This window comes from Gopherus flavomarginatus, chromosome 14, assembly GCF_025201925.1.
Source record: "Gopherus flavomarginatus isolate rGopFla2 chromosome 14, rGopFla2.mat.asm, whole genome shotgun sequence".
Taxonomy (NCBI): Eukaryota; Metazoa; Chordata; order Testudines; family Testudinidae; genus Gopherus; species Gopherus flavomarginatus.
This window is the reverse complement of record NC_066630.1, coordinates 3,579,879-3,598,939: the sequence shown is the minus strand read 5'-3', so window position 1 is coordinate 3,598,939 and position 19,061 is coordinate 3,579,879. Positions and strand designations below refer to the sequence as shown.

Sequence of the window (19,061 nt, the reverse complement as noted above, 5' to 3'; positions counted from 1 at the left end):
TCCGGACAAGGTAGGGGACAAACAGCAGGGCTTTCAAACCACAAAACAAAACTATCCTCAGGGAGTCACACCCGGGATGTGCTTGGCCCATTAATGCCCCAGGGATGATCCTCAGTAATCGCACCAGTTTTAAACCAGGTCATTTCTTAGGCCTAAGCTATTCAACAGCAATGTTCCCTTTCAATATGCGATTTTTAATGGGCCATAACAGGCCACAAATGGTGGGAAGTAGACCCAGATCCCAACATTTTGTACCCTTAGAAGTTAGCTGGGTAAAACAGGTCTCAGGCAAGATGTTCTAAATCCACTGAGAAGACACACCGAGTAGAAGGAATGCTGGACCTCCAGGAACCCTGGGGAAGCTAGTGACTTTTTAGACACCAAGCAGGAGGAGGTGATGGTATCATCCAATATTGTTCAGTGGTTAATTGAACCATGTCTTCCTCCCTTTCCCAGAACTTCCTCCTTCAAGAGCCTGCCCTTTTCCAGTCAAAGGCTTTGTCACACTGGCTTTTTTTCCACAGCTGTGTAGGCTACTGGCCATTTCTAAGCATCTTTTCCTAGGGCTTCCCAATCTTTGTCCTCCCCTAGAACATGGTGTGTTTTGGCTGCAGTTGTTTTCTTACTTGCTATCGCAAATGTGGCTTGTAGGAAAGTTCAAGATTGGGAGGGCAAGTACTAGGCCAGCCCAGCTGGCAGTTGTGGCCCCTGGAAGAAGATGGCTTATTGGCAGCATTACTGATCTACCTAAGCCACATCTTTGGGCACTTCCTGTCACCCCTAGACTCACTGCAACTCTCCTCCCCATAGAAAGGATTTCTCATTTGCTGGATAGTAATAATCATTGAATTACATGCTTTTTCAGCTGAACAATCCCCAGTTTGATACATATAGTTTCTGGTCTTATCAAAGTGCAAAGATACTGGATCAGCAGATTCTAGAATAGTAATGCTAAGCTCTCACATAATGCTTTTCACTCAGAGATCTCAGAGCACTTTCCAAGGGCGCCCGTTGTTGATACTAGTTCCGCATTCCCAGTCTGTCCAAGCAATAAAAGATGTAGAACCTTGGTTGGACTTTTATCCTCCAAACCAGGGCTGCATCTTAGATCGGGAGGGGGGGTCCCCATACCTTTGATCAATCAGTGTCACATCCTGCCTTTTTGTGTACCTTTGTTTGTTGTTATAGGGTTGCTTGCAAAGGTTGTGCTCTGCACTGTGGTTTGCAATTGTGGGTTGCTCATGAGGGCTGGGCTGTTGACACAGATTTTGCTTTTCTGAAACAATTTGTTTGGAAAATATTGCATCCAACATGAGAAAAATGTCATCTTGACAAATAAATAGGAACTGACCATAGAACTAAACATTAGTGGTTCTTTATATTTGTTTTATGAAAACAGAATAATCACCTAAAGTCCAAACCAATAAAAATGTGTGTATCTATCTACATTATATATATATATACACACACACACACACACACACAATTTCATGAAGCTGAAAAGAATTATGAGCCAAATCAGCTGGGAGAAAGAATTTAAACAGAGAAATGGGAATGATAATTGGGAACTATTTAAGAATATATTACTAGATGTGCCAAAAGCCACAATCGACACAGAAGGTTACATTGATTAAAAAGCCAACCTAGCTTAGAGGGTAAGTGAAAGCAGCTATAAAAATTATATATATAACAAATGGAAAGAGAGGAAGTTGATAGAAATAAATATAGATTAGAAGGTTGATAAGGGAAGCAAAAGGACACAAGAGAAGTCTATAACCAGCAGAGTTAAGTGTATTAGGAACAAAAGGAATCCTAACAATGGTACTCATCCATTTCTAGATGGAGATGGTAGAACTGTCAATAATAATGCAAAAAAGAAAAAAGCAGAAGAGCTCAATAAATATTTCTGTTCTGTATTTGTGAAAAAGCCCAGGTGAAGTAGTCATATCATGATGATGATGATGAAATACTTTTCATTCCAACAGTAACTCAGGAGGATGCTAAACAGCAGCTACCAAAGTCATTCATTTTTAAATTAGCAGGTCCAGAGTTTTAAAAAAGTTGGATGAGGAGTAGTCTGGATAGGTAGTATTGTTTTTCAGTAAGTCTTGGAACACAGGAAGTTCCAGAGGACTGGAAGAAAGCTGAGGTTGTGCCAATATTTATAAAGAATAAACAAGATGACCTGGGTAATTATAGACATGTTGGCCTGATATTGATCCCAGGCAAAATAATGGAATGATCTGAGACTTGATTAATAAAGAATTAAAGAAGGGTAATACAATTAATGTCAATCAATATGGATTTATTGAAAATACATCTTGTCAAATGAACTTGATAGTGATTTTTGATGAGATTACAAGTTTGGTTGATAAAGGTAATCGTTTGATGTAATATATGTAGGCTTCTGAAAGGCATTTTATGTGATATCACATGATATTTTGATTAAGAAATTAGAATGATACAACATTAACATGGTGCACATTCCCTGGATTAAAAATTGGCAGGTAGTTCTCAAAATATACATGTAAACAGGGAATCATCATGGAATGGGTGAGTTCCTAGTGAGGTCTTATAAGGATCAGTTCTTGGACCTGTGCTATTTAACATTTTTTTCATGACTGGGAAAAAAACATAAAATTGTCCCTGAAAAAGATTGAGGGAATAGTAAATACAAAAGAGTATGGGTCACTGATATAGCGTGATCTAGATGTCTTAGAAAACTGGGCTCAAGCAAACAACGGGTTTCCGTACAAACAAAATGCCATTCAACTAGGAATACACAATGTAGGCCATACTTACGGGATGAGGGACTCTGTCCTGGTGAGCACTGCAGTGACTCTGAAAAAGACTTGGGGGCCAGATGAATGGGCAGTGTATGAACTGCCGGCTAAGGGGAGGCTAGCCCCCAACCCCACTCCTTCTGCCCAAGGCCCCGCCTCTTCTGCCCCCCTTCATTGGAGCCCAGACCCCCCACCATGGCCATCGGCCCATTCCCACCCCAGGCTAGCATCCCAGCCCCAAAAGCGCCCCCATCCCCAGAGAGCCATGAAGGTGGGCAGTGCGCAGCCCCAGCCGTGGAGCGTGGGAGGGCAGACGGCTGCAGCACCCCCAACCCTAGAGTGCTGGGAGGGTGGGCGGCGCGCAGCCTCAGCCGTCCCAGGTCCAGAGCCTGGGAGGGTGGGTGGCTGCCACCGTCCCAGTCCCAGAGCACCAAGAGGGCAAGTGGCCACATCCCCCCCCCCCGAACTTTGGAGCGTGGGAGAGTGGACAGCCACAGCCCCTGGAGCACTGGGAGGCTGCAGCTCCCCACCCTCTAGCCCCAGAAAGGCAAGTGGCACGTGTCCTCAGCCTCCAGCCCCAGCCTGAGCACTGGGGACTGGAGGACTGGAGCCACACACAGGGAGGGGTGGTAAGCAGTGGGTGGGGCCATGCCTGGCTGTTTGGGGAGGCCCAGCCTATGCAGCGTGCCGCCCATGGTCAGGTGGGAAATCAGCTGAACATGAGTTCCAACGTGGCGCTGTGGCCAAAAGGGCTAATATAGGGGTAGGCAACCTATGGCACAGGTGCCGAAGGTGGCGCACAAGCTGATTTTCAGTGGCACTCGCATTGCCCAGGTCCTGTGCACTGGCCCGGGGGGGGGGGGGGGGGGGGGGCTCTGCATTTTAATTTAATTTTAAATGAAGCTTCTTAAATATTTTAAAAACCTTATTTACTTTTTCATACAATAGTTTAGTTACATATTATAGACTTATAGAAAGAGACCTTCTAAAAACATTGAAATGTATTACTAGCACGCAAAACCTTAAATTAGAGTGAATAAATGAAGACTCAGCCCAGCACTTCTGAAAGGTTGCTGACCCCTGGGCTAATGCAATCCTTGGAGGAATACCAAGTAGGAGTAGGGAAAGTATCTTATCTGTCTTTGGCAAAGTGCGACCACAGCTGGAATCCTGTGTCTGGTTCTGGTGTCCGCAATTGAGGAATGAGGTTGATACATTGGAGAAGGTTCACAGATGAGCCATGGGAATGATTAAAGTATTGGAAAACCTGCCTTAGAGTGATAGACTCAAGGAGCTCTTTCTATTTAGCTTAACAAAGAGAAGTTTAGGGGTGACTTGATCAGAGTCTATAAATACCTATCTGGGGAACAAAAAATTGACAATAGAAGGCTCTTCAATCTAACAGACAAGCTGTAACAAGCTCCAGTGGCTGGAAGTTGAAGCTAGACAAATTCAGACTGGAAATAAGGTGCAAATTTTTAACAGTGAGGGTAATTAACCATTGAAACAACGTACCAAGGGTTGTCATGGGTTCATCATCGCTGGATATTTTAAAATCAAGATTGGATGTTTTTCTAAAAGATCTGTTCTGGTTCAACTGATGCAACTGCTGGCCTTGAAGCAGGAATTAATTCAGGGCAGTCCTATGGCCTGTGTTATGCAGGACATCAGACTAGATGATAGTAACAGTCCCCTCAGCCTGCCTTATAATTCATGAATCTATGAAAAGCAATTAGTATCAAGAATCACACTGATTGCCTGGGGACAAGAAATACATGTGGGGTGCCCACCATTTCCACAGCTCCGTGCCTGTCTGCCTCATATCCATAGCCCCAGTATATCCCAAAAGTGTGTATGCAATGAGAAGAGCAAGCATTTTCCTCATGCAGTGTCAAGGCTTCAGTTTTCCTCCAAAAGAAAAGAGGCACGAAGAGAGAGAGACCAGACACTTCCAGGAACTCATGCTGGGCCCTGTTCTCTCTAGCCGATCAAACAGGCAAGTAATGATGAGTGACCTTATAAACAGTATTGGAGGGGTAGCCGTGTTAGTCTGGATCTTTAAAAAGCAACAAAGAGTCCTGTGGCACCTTATAGACTAACAGATGTATTGGAGCATGAACTTTCGTTGGTGAATAGCCACTTTGTCTGACGCGTGTAATGGAAATTTCCAGAGGCAGGTATAAATATGCAGGCCAGAATCAGTCTGGAGATAACGAGGTTAGTTCAATCAGAGAGGGTGAGGCCCTCTTGTGAACACCAAGGGAGGAGAAACTTTGTTGCTTATAAACAGTGAACTTTCTCAGATCTCCAACAGCTGCATTTTAAAAGACCATGAATCAAAACAAGTAGGAGCAGACTGTGGCTAAGAGCACTAGCATACTGTGCCACAGCATTAAACGACTGAAGAGGGTTCTCTTTCTCTTTTCTTTGCATCTCAAATTCTTCTTGCAGCTGAAGTCCAGCAGAGCATAGTTGGTAACAAGTACAGGGAGTCCAAACAGCCAAAAAACCAGGAGCAATCTGAGAAACAGCAAAGTTCTTCACGGGACCACAGCAATCTCTCTAAAGCCTCTGTTTCTAAATCGACAAAGAAACTGCAGCGAAGTCATCTGTCCACTGACAGTTCTTACGAACAAGGTAGGGGACAAACAGCAGGGCCTTCAAACCACAAAACAAAACTGACCTCAGGGAGTCACACTAGGGATGTTCTTGGCTCATGGATGCTCCTCACTGGATGATGACAGTTTTAAGCCAGGTCAAGTTTTTTAGAGCTAAGCTACTCAACAGCGATGTTCCCTTTTAATATATGTTTTTAATAGGCCATAACAGGCCACAAATGGTGTAAAATGGGCCCAGATCCCAGATAACACCATACTGTCCCTATTGTAAATTTGCTGGGTAAAACAGGTCTCAGGCCAGATGTTCTAAAGCCACTCAGAAGACACACTGAGTAGGAAAATGAATGCTGGACATCCAGGAGCTCTGGGAAGCTACTGCCTTTATAGGCACCAACCAGGTGGAGGGATGGTAGTATCCAGTATCGTCCAGTGGTTAATTTAACCATGTCCTCTTCCCCTTCCCAAGACCTGTTCGTTCAAGAGGGTGCCTTTTCCAGTCAAAGGTTTAGTCACGCTGGCTTTTTATCCACGTTTGCATGGGCTACTGGCATCTTTCCCTTGGGCTTCCTGATCTCTGTCTTCCCCACAGAACATTGGGTGTTTGGGCTGCAGCTGTTTTCTTACTTGCTATCACAAATGTGGGTCACAGGAAAATTCAGAGGAGGGAGGGTGAGCAGCAGTGACTGGGCCGCTCTGGCTGGCAGTTGTGGCCATTAGGAGAAGGCGGCTTACAAGCAACATGGCACTCACCTAAGCCACCTCTCTGGGCATTTCCTGTCATCGAGGTCATCTAGTCCAACCCCCTGCTCAAAGCAGGACCAACCCCAGCTAAATCATCCCAGCCAAGGCTGTCATCCCGACTCACTGCAGCTCTCCTCTGCATAGAAAGGACTTCTCAATACTGGATAGTAACTATCTTTGAATTACATGATTTTTCAGCACCCAGCTCTCCCCAGTTGATACATACAGTTTATAGTCTTATCAAAATAGGCTGATGCTGGATTAGTGGATTATAGAACAAGAATACAGAGCCCTCATATGCTTTTCACTTGTAAAGCGCAGTGAGATCTATAAGGGAGGGTATTACTACTTCCTTTTTACAGACGGGGAAACGTAGACACAGTGAGGGGCAGGGCCTTGCCCAAAGTCAGACATCAGGTCAGTGGCAAAGCTAGGACTGGAATCCAGCTGTCCTATCTCCTAGTCCACTGCCCTGGATTATACAGCATAATCCATTATTCCTAGAGATGGGTTCAAATCATGGACTGAGTCGCAAGGAAACCTGTTTGGTAGGTCCCACCCTCAGTCCTCTTAAAACGACCATACGGTTTGTACTAGTGACCTGCACTCACCAGAGGCTCAGAGTAATCATGTGTGCCACAGGTCAGACTTGGGATGCTTGGGTGGAGGGAGAGGGGAAAGGGGACCCCAGGTTAGAATGGCACCTGTGCTCACTTTGCCTGAACCCACCTGTACCACCATCCTTGGAAGTGTTTCCTGTGTACCTGTACCTGACTTTCCCAGTGTCCTCTCGTCACTAGTACAAGGTTTTCTGAACTCTTTGTTCAGTAAAAGCCATTAGCGGAGATGCCATCTCCCGGACCCATATGCCTTTCAGTCTATATTGGATGAACATCTGCTGAAGCCTGGGTGTTTGTCTGGATAAATAATTTACCTGGTTGCTAGCTGTGTGCCTCTATAAAGTACCATCACGTCACCTCAAAGTGGGCATATGGGTTTCCCCCTGTGTTTATTCTCCAGTGTAAATATGCAGCATGCAGGAGAGAATTCAGTCCTTCATACAAGGCTTGGTTTTCTTTCTCTATCCCTTTCCTGTAGAGACATTGGATAAACCAATGAAGAAAAGGATTATCCCCAAAATTGTTGTCACTGGGCCCTTCGATGATGAAATGTCGAGTACTTCAGTGGATGATCTCCCTGAGTCCAAAACCATCAGGGATATAGCTGACAGTGGTTTGTACAATATGCACACAAAACCCAGCACCATAGAGGCTTACCAAGTCAGAAAAGAAGCAGCATGATCTCTGGCTCTGGCGAGTAGCTATTGCTCATAGTGACAACACAAAGACACCAGGATGTGATGAATGCCACCAAATAGGGCCTTGGACTCCACAATCATTAAACAGGAATCCGACCCAACAAGCTCTTCCATGGTCTCACTTTCCTCAGCTCTACACACCATCTGGAGAAGGACAGGAGACAGCTAACATTTAAAGGTGAACCGAAAAGCTTGCTTCAGAATAAATATATGTAATGAATGGCTTAAGCATGCAAGTCAGTAACAGAATACGTGTGTGGGCAGACGTATGACAGATAATCATCATGGCATTCTTCACCCCAAATGATCCCAGTGTGTACGTGCAGCACCCTGGAAATGCAGCCACCTTTGGAGTGGAGGGCAGCAGCCCACTGCAGAGCACCGAGGGAGGGGAATTTTGGGTCAGACACCAAGGCAAGGCCACATCTTTATGTGAAGTGGCTCAAGCAGTCTTTAATGTCTCCCCGGAGAAGACAGGACCTTGGTTTTGAGGGTCCTGCACACACCAACCTGCACTGAACTCTTTTCATTTACCAGACCTCAGAAGGAGAAGGGCTGAGATGAGCCTGCTGCTGGGGTCTGAACCTTGTCATTCCAGGGAGCCTAAAGATTTCAGACCCAGTTGGTATATGACAAACAGACCATTACAAAATCCTTTTCTCCTTCATTTAGATTCCAAGATTCAAGCTTAGGGTTCTGAGCTACCCCAGCAATACCTGATGACATTTTAAGCACATAAAATGAAAATACTCCCTACTCTTTGGATATTAGTGATGCTACCAGCTGTAGCCAAGGAAACACAGAAGAACCCTAAGCTCAGGATTTGGCAAGTAAAAAGCCTTTCAGTTCACCTTTTATGTAAAAGCTGTAATCTGCTAATTTGGCACCAGAACCACTGAGAGTGAGATTTTTATGAGAATCCTCATTTATAAAATATTTATTTGTAAGAAGCAGGTGAAATGTGTGTTTTAAGGCACATACCTAACCCCCTCATTATGGATACATTTTAGGTAAAAGCAAATATTTGCCAAGAAGTGCTGCTTGGTACTGAAAGCTGATTTTCCAACAAATATTGTTTTATAAACTCTCCCTTTCCCATCAGGATACCCTATGTAGTAGGAAGAGAGCCTGAGACATAAGCCCTTGTATCAGAGGCTTGGTATGAGGCAGGACCTGCTTACAGAATCTGACAAGAACAGGGCTGATATTGCAGAAATACACATTCATAAGACGTGCTAGTCACGGAGGACTCACGCAAACATATCCCGATAACTATGTCAGAGAGGCAGTACTAACTCTTTTGTATTGGGATATAAAGATGTATCTAAGAGGGAGTATCTTTGTATAGCCTAGGGAGGAACAGAAAGGCCCGCCGTTCACTGAGCTGGTCCATCATTACGGACATAATGGTTCGGTAGAGTCTGCAGTGTACTAATACCATGCTTTGTCGACAATAATGGCTGGGTGCCTTCATCCCTTAACAGATCGTGTGGTCATTGGGCGGTTCTCTAGAGGTCTGCCGTGCCAGCTATCTGCGCAGGGCTGGGGTGGCACACGCAGGGAACACACACACACAGCCAAACATCTATCAACATCTAATCACACTCTAGTGTTCAGAATACTCTGCATCTCTGGTCATCACAAAATCTATTCGCTCACCTGTATCAAGAGGATGGTAATGACCCAAAAAAAGGACATTTTAATTGCCTGTTAAAAAAAATAATTTGCCTCACCTGAGTAGAATTTTGCAAGGTTATCCTACTCAGTTTTAAAAATGTATTAATATTAATTCAGTACTGCTGGTGAGTATGGTCAGCCATCTAATAATGAGTGTACTTTGCACAACTATAGCAACTTCCATTCAAGGATATCAATGTGCTTTACAAATATAAATTAATTTAAGACATACAGTACTCTTGGGAGGTAGGTTGGTATCATTATCCCCATTTTACAATTGAGGCAGGTTACTCAGGAATTCGACAGCAGAGCCAGGAATGGAGCCCATGTCTCCCAACTCCAGACAGATTTAAATTTGATATGCTCTGTATTTAAAAGCTTTGCCCAAATCCACAAAGGTATTTAATCTTTGTCCATTCCACAATGGTGGAGATTTTTTGGCTGTGGAAAGTGTTTTCATTTTCCAAATATCTAAATTGCTTTTGACAAAATGGTCCAGCTTCTGCCTCATGACACATAGGCGTTCTTATTAAATAATGCAGGTGAACATGATGCTGACAGCAACTTTTACCAGGCCTTGGAGATTTCTTACCTACCAACTAGGGTGACCAGACAGCAAGTGTGAAAAATCGGGACGGGGACGGGTAATAGGGACCCATATAAAAAAAAGCCCCAAATATCGGGATTGTCCCTATAAAATCGGAACATCTGGTCACCCTACTACCAACTGTCCCTACCAGAGAGATAATCATATCAGATTTCCATTTCCTCCAATGAAATGCCAATGGTGTTAAAATGTCTGCCCCTATTCCTCTCTCCAACAGACAGCTTTCAAACATTTTCAGCTGTAATAAGTCCAGCCACTAGACAGAGTCATCATGATTAGCAGATAGAGCAGGTTTCACTGCACCATATATTATCTGCATTGCCTTACAACAAATTGTTACTGAACAAAATGAAACCCTCCCCACAAAGTAGCATCTGGTTAATTGTGTGTTAGTGCTGATGTGGCCATTTCTGGGGTGGGGGTTGTCTGTAGTACATGCACTGCTAGGCAAGCTGGCCATCTCCTTTCCCTCTCTATTACTCACAGTTCCCAAGCAACCACCTTGAATATGTGAACCCTCCAAATCTGGAAATTCTGAAAAGAGCGAGAGCATCATTGTTTTTTCTTCTCAGCAAAACGAGTTGTGGCTGGTTTTCTGCCCATTGCCTGAGGCCAGATCCTCTCTAGGTATTTCTACCATGCTCATCATCACCATGCTCTCTGAGTGCCATCCTAAACAGCATGACATGGAGCAGCTCTTAACTGTCCATCACGTTCAGCGAAGAGGTCTGGCCCATGTGAGATAGCAGCTCCAGCAAGCTGCACTTCTTCCTGGCCCAAGCCCCCAGCCCCCAGGGACTGCAGCACGCCCAGAGGGAACTGAAACCAGAGAGATCAAGATGGAACATGCCCTCCTGGGCCCCGCCATCTCCATGGGCAGCACTGCATGGTGGGCCCTGCCGGGACACTGGGGGTGCCACCTCTGAGGTGTAAAAAAGTCACATCGGAACCACTTCATCCAGGACAGAGGCTTCAAACAAGGGGCAATCCTGGGAAAACCTGGGCAGGTGGCAACTCCCTCCCCAGGACCCCCTCCCCACCGCACTCATCACCCAGGGCCTCCTCCCCATTACACGCTTGGGCACTCCCCACCCAGGGCCCCCTCCCCACCGGATCCTGCTTGGGCACTCCCCACCCAGGGCCCCCTCCCCACCGGATCCTGCTTGGGCACTCCCCACCCAGGGCCCCCTCTCCACCGGGCCCTGCCGGGGCGCTCATCCCCCAGGGCCCCCTCCCCACCGATCACCGCCCCCCTCCCCACTGCACACTGGGGCACTCCCCACCCAGGGCCCCCTCCCCACCGCACTCATCACCCAGGGCCTCCTCCCCATTACACGCTTGGGCACTCCCCACCCAGGGCCCCCTCCCCACCGGATCCTGCTTGGGCACTCCCCACCCAGGGCCCCCTCTCCACCGGGCCCTGCCGGGGCGCTCATCCCCCAGGGCCCCCTCCCCACCGATCACCGCCCCCCTCCCCACTGCACACTGGGGCACTCCCCACCCAGGGCCCCCTCCCCACCGCACTCCCCACCCAGGGCCCCCTCCCCACCGCACTCCCCACCCAGGGCCCCCTCCCCACCGCACTCCCCACCCAGGGCCTCCTCCCCATTACACGCTTGGGCACTCCCCACCGAGGGCCCCCTCTCCACCGGGCCCTGCCGGGGCGCTCATCACCCAGGGCCCCCTCCCCACCGATCACCGCCCCCCTCCCCATTGCTCACTGGGGCGCTCATCACCCAGGACCCCCTCCCCACCGCACTCCCCACCCAGGGCCCCCTCCCCACCGCACTCATCACCCAGGGCCCCCTCCCCAACTTTGAGCGCTTCCCCCGGCACAGCTGCCCCTCCCCAGCAGCCCCCGCTCGGCCCTTAGCCAGCAGGCCCTGCATAGCAACCGTTGCTAGAGACTCTGAGGGGCGGGTACTGCGCCTGCGCGGTGAAGAGCCACGGGGTGCTGCACACGCGCAGTGGTGAAGCGCGCGGCTCCACCCCTCCGGGTGCGGGAATCATGGCGGAGGCCGCTTGCCCCGAGCAGGAGCCGGAAGTGCTGCGACTCAAGCGCCTGCGCGGCGGGGGCTTCTTCCCGGTGCCCGCCGGGGACAGAGTGAGCGGGCGTGGGCCCAGCGCCAAAGGGCTAAGGCAGCGCCCCCCTGTGGCGCCTGGGGGGAGTGGGGAAGGAGGGGTAGGGAGGGGTGAATGGGGGAGGAGTAGGGAGGGGGAGGGGGAGTGCGGGGGGAAGAGTAGGGAGGGGTGAATAGGGGGGAAGGAGGGGTAGGGAGAGGTGAATGGGGAGGAGAGTGGGGATGGAAGAGTAGGGAGGGGTGAATGGGGAAGGGGGAGTGGAGGAAAGAGGGGTAGAGAGGAGTGAATGGGGAAGGTTGGGGCAGGGAGAACTGGGGAAAGGAGGGGCGGGGTAGGGTGAATGGGGAGAGGTGAAGGAGGGAAGGCTGGGGCAGGGTGTGGTGGGGGGAAGGAGGGAGATGCCCAGGCTGTGGAAATCATGGCAGTGACAGGCCGACATTTGGTCACAATTCAGTTCCCACGTTTCCATGCGCAGTGGCGGTAACGGTGCATGGAAATGACACGTGTGTTTGCAAACACAGAGTTGGGAACACGTGACCAGATGCTGGGCACAGCCCAGCGACAGCTGGCATGGGACGCCATTGCTCTCACGCCATTGCACAAAGCAGATCAACGGCAGGTTGCCCTGCGAAGCATTGGCTAGAATAGTGTCCAAACAGTAATATTCCTATGAGCCTTACGCTAACTCTTTGCCTCTAGCATGATGCCCTTGGCCTTTCTGAAGCTCTTACATTCGCTGTCTAGAGGCTGTAACGCTGTCAGATAGCTCCTCTACCTATCATGCAGGGGTTCTCAAACGCCATAGCACCATGCCCCCTTCTGACAACAATTACTACACCACCCTGGGGCTGGGGGACTGAAGCCAGAGCCCGTCCAAGCCCCAGGCAGGGGGAGCCTGTAACCTGAGCCCAGGCTGAAGCCCAAGCCTGAGCCCTGCCACCAAGGGCCTGGACTTCGGGCCCAGGTCCCAGCAAGTTTAACATCAGCCCCGGTGGTTTCATGCTGGTGGGATACAGCTGTGTCTGGCTAGCAGCAATGACATATTCCAGCTTCCGGAGGGCTCCAGATAAATCTAACTTCACATAGAAAATCGTAAGCCCTAATAATTGAACACTGCCCCCAAGACAGCTCTGGGGAGGGGGCTGGCTGCTCTGTGATATGGCTCTCTGCTTTCAGCTGGGAAAGTGCCGGAGCGTGAAGGAGTTTGAGAAGCTGAATCGAATTGGGGAAGGGACCTATGGCATCGTGTGTAAGTGTTGTATCTGCTGCAGGCTTCAGCAGCGGGAGCTGGTTTGCTTCTTGCTGTGTGGGGTGCTGACAGCAATACCTCATGCACCAGGCCACTGGAAAATACTCAGTGGCACAGGTCCCTCGGTGTAAGGGCAGTCCCAGCACAGGCTGAAGCCCATCTTCCAGGATCTTGTCTCTTCCCCAGTGATGAGCACATCAGTTGGAGGGGGTTTCACTGTTACCCCTCCCTCCTCCCCCAGTGTTGGGAGGTGATGGTTAATGGTTCACTTGGTGACCGGTGTCAGTGGTGGATCAGGCATTCACTTTGCTGTGAGGCTTGTCTTCCAGGTACTGACCACATGGTGTGTTATTGTTTCAGACCGTGCTCGAGATACTCAGAAGGATGAGATTGTGGCACTAAAGAAGGTGCGGATGGACAAGGAGAAAGATGGTAAGGGGAGAGCTGAAGGGGAGTTGCTCTTCCTAGGAAGCTCTGGGGTTTTAGGGCTGGGGAGGGATCTCTTAAATCACTTCTTCAGAAATGTGGTTAGCCCTGCACAGCCACATCAGAGCCTTGGGTCAGGCCAGTGGACTGGAGGGGGAGTTCTAATGCGTGACTCAAGTACCACTCTGCAGGAATCCCCATCAGCAGCCTGCGGGAGATAACCCTGCTTCTGAAGCTTCGGCACCCCAATATCGTGGAGTTGAAGGAGGTTGTCGTGGGGAACCATCTGGAGAGGTAACAGTCCCATAGTACTGGCTCTGCACTGCTCTCCCTTCAGGAGGAATGTCACAGTGCTCTCCCTGCCCTTGCCCTTGGCAGGAATGGTAGTTGGATGACGTGTGGTGGGGGTGGTCAGCACAGTGGAACTGCAGGGAGGTGACTGACTGTGGTGTGTGTCTCCTGCAGTATTTTCCTGGTGATGGGTTACTGCGAACAGGATCTCGCCAGCCTTCTTGAGAACATGCAGACGCCCTTTTCTGAGGCTCAGGTACAGGGGATTGTGCCGGGGCATTACCGCTCCCAGCTATAAGCGGCTGCTGTGGCTCTAGCCAACGGGAGCAGGCTACCAGCACTTACTGCTCAACCTACAGCCAAGGATGCAGATTCCAGCCCAGGCCATTGAGGCAGTTGGCAGTGGTCATGTTGGTGGAGCTGGTGATGGGCACTGGGAGACCGATGCCAGTCTGTAAATTGGCTGCCAGTCATCAGGTCACATGACCTGATTTAATCATAACTTAACGACCTGTCCTGTCTAGCATAGGGTCGAATAATCTAACCCCGTTGACCCTTTGTGATATGAGGCATTGCCGGCTGCCTGCATTAAACCCTGTCTGCATCACTGCAGTTAGAAAACCCCTTTGTTACAGTGTTTTGCGTCTTGGGCTCCAAACGAGGGCACATGGCTTTGCATTGACCTTGAGCTTCTGCATAAAATGAACCAGGGCATAAGCTGTCAGCAGCTCATAGTCAGATTGCTTAATGCTCGACTGGAAGGCACTGAGATACTGGAGTTATGAGGGCAGGATAGGAACCTATGCAGATACATGTTAAGTACTAATGTGATACTGTCTTGCTAATCTCGTCTCCCACCGCTCGCAGGTGAAGTGTATCATCCTACAAGTACTCAAGGGCCTTCAGTATCTTCATGAGAACTTCATCATCCATAGGTAAGGGGCAGAGTGAAAGGCACTGTGGGTAAAGGGATTGTATGGGAGGAGCACTGGGTAATGCACTGGACATTGGGAGCCAGCTGTGCCACTTGGGCTGTTTCCTTGGCTCTCAGTGGGGCAGAGGGAGGCCCTCTTGGAGCAGCAGTACTTTGGGCAGCATGGAATGGCCCCACGTGAAGCATTGCCTCTAACACAACCATCATGGCTTCTTTCTGATGGCAGGGATCTGAAGGTGTCTAATCTGCTCATGACTGATAAAGGCTGCGTGAAGATAGGTGAGCTCCCCTGTCACCTTTGCTAATGCAGCTCCAGAGATGCTTCCAGCTTTCTCATTTTGTAATGCAGAGGCAAGGGCAGTAGCTGGCCTGCGTTTTGACATTGAAACTGCCCTCTCTTTGCAGCGGATTTTGGGCTGGCTCGTGCTCACGGAGTGCCACTAAAACCAATGACCCCTAAAGTCGTCACCCTCTGGTGAGTAGGCTCTGCTTACTCCTGAAGGAGTCACCCAGCATGGACCCCCTTGGAGGCTGAGGGTCAGCCCTGCAGTCAATCTGGGTGAATGAGACAATGGGAAGCATCTTGGACAAGTTTTGGGAGCTCCACTGATTCGTAATTCCTGCATTCATTACGTTGCACAGGTACCGGGCCCCAGAGCTGCTGCTGGGAACGACGACCCAGACCACGGGCATAGATATGTGGTAAGGGGATCTTGTATTGGAGAGTAACGCTCTGGGCAGGAATTTGCAGTTATGAATTTGCAGAACTAGCTGGGGCCAGCCAGGGGACTGACTGGGGTCAGGCAACAGCTTGGTACTTCAGGAAGCAATGTTCACATCTGTATAAAGATCTCGTACTGAGCTATGGCCAAGGTGAGTCTACAGCAACAGGAGGGAGCTGCTGCTGGGCGCAAAGGAGAAGTCTGCTGCAAGGGATTTGTGCATCTGATTCCCACTAACCCAGGAGACCTATTCCCTCCCCAGGGCAGTGGGATGTATCCTCGCGGAATTGCTGGCCCACAAGCCATTACTCCCAGGCAGTTCAGAGATCCACCAGATTGACCTGATAGTGCAGCTGCTGGGGACACCCAATGAAAACATCTGGCCAGTAAGTGCTCGCTCTGAATCCCCCACCCTGCCATACTCTCCCTGATCCTCACGTCTCCCTTTCCTCCCAGGGCTTTTCCAAGCTGCCTCTAGTGAGCCAGTACACTCTGCGGAAGCAGCCCTACAACAACCTCAAGCACAAGTTCCCATGGCTGTCGGAGGCTGGGCTTCGCCTGCTCAACTTCCTCTTCATGTATGACCCCAAGAAGAGGTAAAGAGCCATCTGCAGCCCAGCGCAGGCCTTGGAACTGCCGGTGTGATGTGGGACCCGGGCTCCTCAGTGTATGGAGTGGGTGTGGCTCCTGCCACCCTCCCGCCAGGCAGGGCTGTTCCCCTGGGGGGTAAACAGCTGCAGTGCATGGGGGAGCTGTCAGCTGCCAGGAAGCACTGGGCAACCCCTGTAATCAGCTTCTCCCCTGAGGACTGAGCAGATCAAGGCGAACCAGCAGGGCCAGCTCCTGCAGCTGCAGTGCTGCCTTGCTCCCGGGGCTGATCCCCCAGGCATTGCTGCCCCCTTTACTGCAAGACCATGGGAGTGTCTGACCATTATGGGACCAGGTTGTACTGCTCCCCGGCCAGATGCCGTTGGGCACGCAGGGCCTCTGGGATTATGCAGAGGAGCCCAGCGTGGGATGTACTGCGCATTGCCCTCTGGACAGGAAGTGAAAGCAGTGGCTTGGTCACAGCTTTGCTGAGCTGCTTGGGCACAAGGAAGGTCTCACGTGTACAGAGGTTTCCTGAAGAAGCAGAGGGAAAGTTTGTGGGGGGATGATGGACTTTTCCTGTAACCTGCGTTTGCCTCCCAAGGGCGACAGCGGGAGACTGCCTGGAGAGCTCCTACTTCAAAGAAAAGCCCTTGCGTAAGTGACTCCTCTGCGCCATTGGGGCCTATGGGACTCTGAGCCCTTCCTGAGACTCATTTCCTCTCCTCTTCTCCCCAGCCTGTGAACCGGAGCTCATGCCCACCTTCCCCCACCACCGCAACAAGCGAGCTGCTCCCGCCAGCACCGGGGCGGAGAGCCAGGGCAAGCGCAGCAAGCCCTGAGGCTGCATGTTCTGCCAGGTAAGAACGATCTTCTCTCGTCCCTGTTGGGCCTCTCGTGGCTTGAGACTTTCACACCTGGCAGGGGGTTGTGATGAGGACTAGACAGAACCACAGGTGACTGGAGGCCACAGCATTACCAGGCTGCCCCACTTCACTTTCTGCCCCAGGATTCTCAAGTTAAACTGCTTGCAAAAGACTGGAGCCTAGCTCCTGTTGGGAGTGCAGACTGGGAGCCAGTTTTCCCAGTTACTTGCCAACTGAGGAGCCTTGGTGTACTAGCCTGTTTCGGAGAGAGACAGCCCCATCTGTGAGTGGGGAAACAGACCTCCCAGTCAATGTACTGCTCTCGCCCTGGAAGGTGCCCGCTCCCTCCTATTGGCCTCTTCAGTCCCAGGAGTTGGTCCCTGGGAAGTATGGTTTGTTTTTATGTGCAGATTCTCATGTCCAAAGGCTGCACGTGTCGCCATGGGTTGGGGGTGCTCTTCCCTGCCTGTGTGAGCATGCGGTCTGCAGCACTCCCAGCCCAGGGCCTAGCTCTGCTGCCTCTAAGGCAGCATGTGGTTCGCTCAGGCCGTGCTTCGGAGGACTCTACGTTCCTGCCCTACTCCCCAGAAGCTGGTGTTCTCCACAGTGGCAACAGCCTCAGCCAGTCTGTGTGATTACTCACTCCCACTCAACAACATGCATTCTTCTGTTTAAGGTTTGGACAAAGATGTGGATAAAGGGAACATCCAAAACAGAGGCTGGAAAGGCGCCGAGAGCTGAAGGAGGATTTGTAACCAGCTGCTATAGGACCCAAGGCAGACGCAGTACAGGCTCCTCTTGACCTGTCGATATTTTCAGGGTGCCTCCTGCTGGGTGGTCCGGTGCTGCCTAGGAGGACGGTACCCCAAACTTCCACTCAAATGCAGCTGCTGTAGACACGCTCGAGGGCTGTGGATTGTTCTATCATCTTTGCAGCAAGAGAGCAGTCAGGGCAAACTTCGTATATATCCTGCGCCCCTCTCCACCCAGTGCCAGTCGCATCCTTCATGGTGGCTGGTCCATCACCAGCCCCTGGCAGAAGCTCCAAGGGCAGTGTGTGAACACATTCCTATGGGCTGAAAGGCACCTTGAGCTAGGTAGGCAGCCGGGGCAAGAGGTTCTGGCTGACCCTGAATGGCTGCTGGGTTTGTTACAAGCTGGAAGCTGCACTTAGAAAAGTCCCTTGGTTCTTTGTTCCCCATTGTGATCCTGCCCTCAATAAAATGTCGTGTGAGTGTCAGCTGTAATGGATAGTCCTGCAGAGCTGCTCTCCTGTTTACCCGAGGCAGCCGGCCCAGCACAAGGGAGGAACGGCTGCTGCGTGTAGTGTGTCATAGCTCTCCCGTCACCTAACGCTGCACAGGATGGGGAGCGCAGAGTCCTGGAAGCACAATGTAGTGACCTAGCTCAGAGCTCTCCCCCCTCCAAGCACCCTGGGGCCGCAGTGACAAATGTTCCCAGCCCAGCTGCAGGTGCTCTCCCCTCAGCCAGTGTACTGCAGCAGTGCCATCACTTCCTCCAGGAGCTGTGCCACCCCCACAGGGGCCCAAGCCAATCCTGCTGGTCTTGGGCTGAGATCTCAAGGCTTCTGACTCATTCTGATGTGACACACGGCACCCTCAGCAGCTTGGGTAGCCACAGTTTCCCCTCTACACATCATCGCCTGGAGCTTCTTAACAAGATCACCCTCTGTTAATGAGCCACTGCCATCAGTGAGTTAAGGACATGAAAGGCTGAAGCAAGAGCCCCTGGTAATGGGCAGGTGGAATTTGTGTGGCATAGGATGAACTCCCACACCCTGCCCGGGAGCCAGAATACCAGGCTAGAAAGAAAAACACTTTATTAGGTAACTGTGGAGGTGATAGACAACATTCTTTCTTTGTTCTGAGTCCAGCAGAGATGAGGTGAGGGTTACCAGCAAGAGCTGAGCTGGGAAGGGGACCTTACCCAGCCAGAGGGGTGGGGTACTTGGCCAGTGGGCCAGCTGAAAGGCAGGGGTGCCCTGTAAGGTACAGCACTCATCACCACTGGATTTGACCTGGGTAAGTTTTCAGGTGGCTCTGTTTAGTGCCTGGCTGCTGGCACTGATTTCAGCCACTTCACACCGAAAGGGGGGCCGTCCCCAGTGTTCTCAGCTTCCCCTCCCTGAGTTTGAGCCA

At 50.5% G+C, this 19,061-nt stretch overlaps 2 protein-coding genes across 6 annotated transcripts in view; one reads left to right on the top strand and one right to left on the bottom strand.

Moving 5' to 3' along the window:
* Positions 1–7,307: 7,307 nt before the first annotated feature.
* Positions 7,308–19,061, bottom strand: part of LOC127034141 (spermatogenesis-associated protein 2-like protein) — a 13,188-nt gene continuing 1,434 nt past the window's right edge. The window contains exon 2 of one of the 2 annotated variants that reach the window (XM_050922680.1): positions 7,308–7,625. In XM_050922680.1, the coding sequence (XP_050778637.1) occupies positions 7,464–7,625 (162 nt within the window). In that variant the 3' untranslated portion in view covers positions 7,308–7,463. Of the gene's footprint in view, positions 7,626–9,639; positions 10,564–19,061 lie in introns of those variants that run through there. The other variant, XM_050922681.1, reaches the window with a different exon arrangement.
* LOC127034134 (cyclin-dependent kinase 10-like) overlaps positions 11,718–19,061 on the top strand; it is a 14,786-nt gene continuing 7,442 nt past the window's right edge. The window contains exons 1-14 of one of the 4 annotated variants that reach the window (XM_050922665.1): positions 11,718–11,848; positions 13,003–13,075; positions 13,436–13,507; positions 13,693–13,795; positions 13,967–14,048; positions 14,660–14,727; positions 14,953–15,005; positions 15,132–15,201; positions 15,369–15,428; positions 15,711–15,834; positions 15,905–16,044; positions 16,641–16,693; positions 16,775–16,896; positions 17,579–18,149. In XM_050922665.1, the coding sequence (XP_050778622.1) occupies positions 11,753–11,848; positions 13,003–13,075; positions 13,436–13,507; positions 13,693–13,795; positions 13,967–14,048; positions 14,660–14,727; positions 14,953–15,005; positions 15,132–15,201; positions 15,369–15,428; positions 15,711–15,834; positions 15,905–16,044; positions 16,641–16,693; positions 16,775–16,878 (1,098 nt within the window). In that variant the 5' untranslated portion in view covers positions 11,718–11,752 and the 3' untranslated portion in view covers positions 16,879–16,896; positions 17,579–18,149. Of the gene's footprint in view, positions 11,849–13,002; positions 13,076–13,435; positions 13,508–13,692; positions 13,796–13,966; positions 14,049–14,659; positions 14,728–14,952; positions 15,006–15,131; positions 15,202–15,368; positions 15,429–15,710; positions 15,835–15,904; positions 16,045–16,640; positions 16,694–16,774; positions 16,897–17,578; positions 18,150–19,061 lie in introns of those variants that run through there. The other 3 variants (XR_007769311.1, XM_050922664.1, XR_007769312.1) reach the window with 3 other exon arrangements.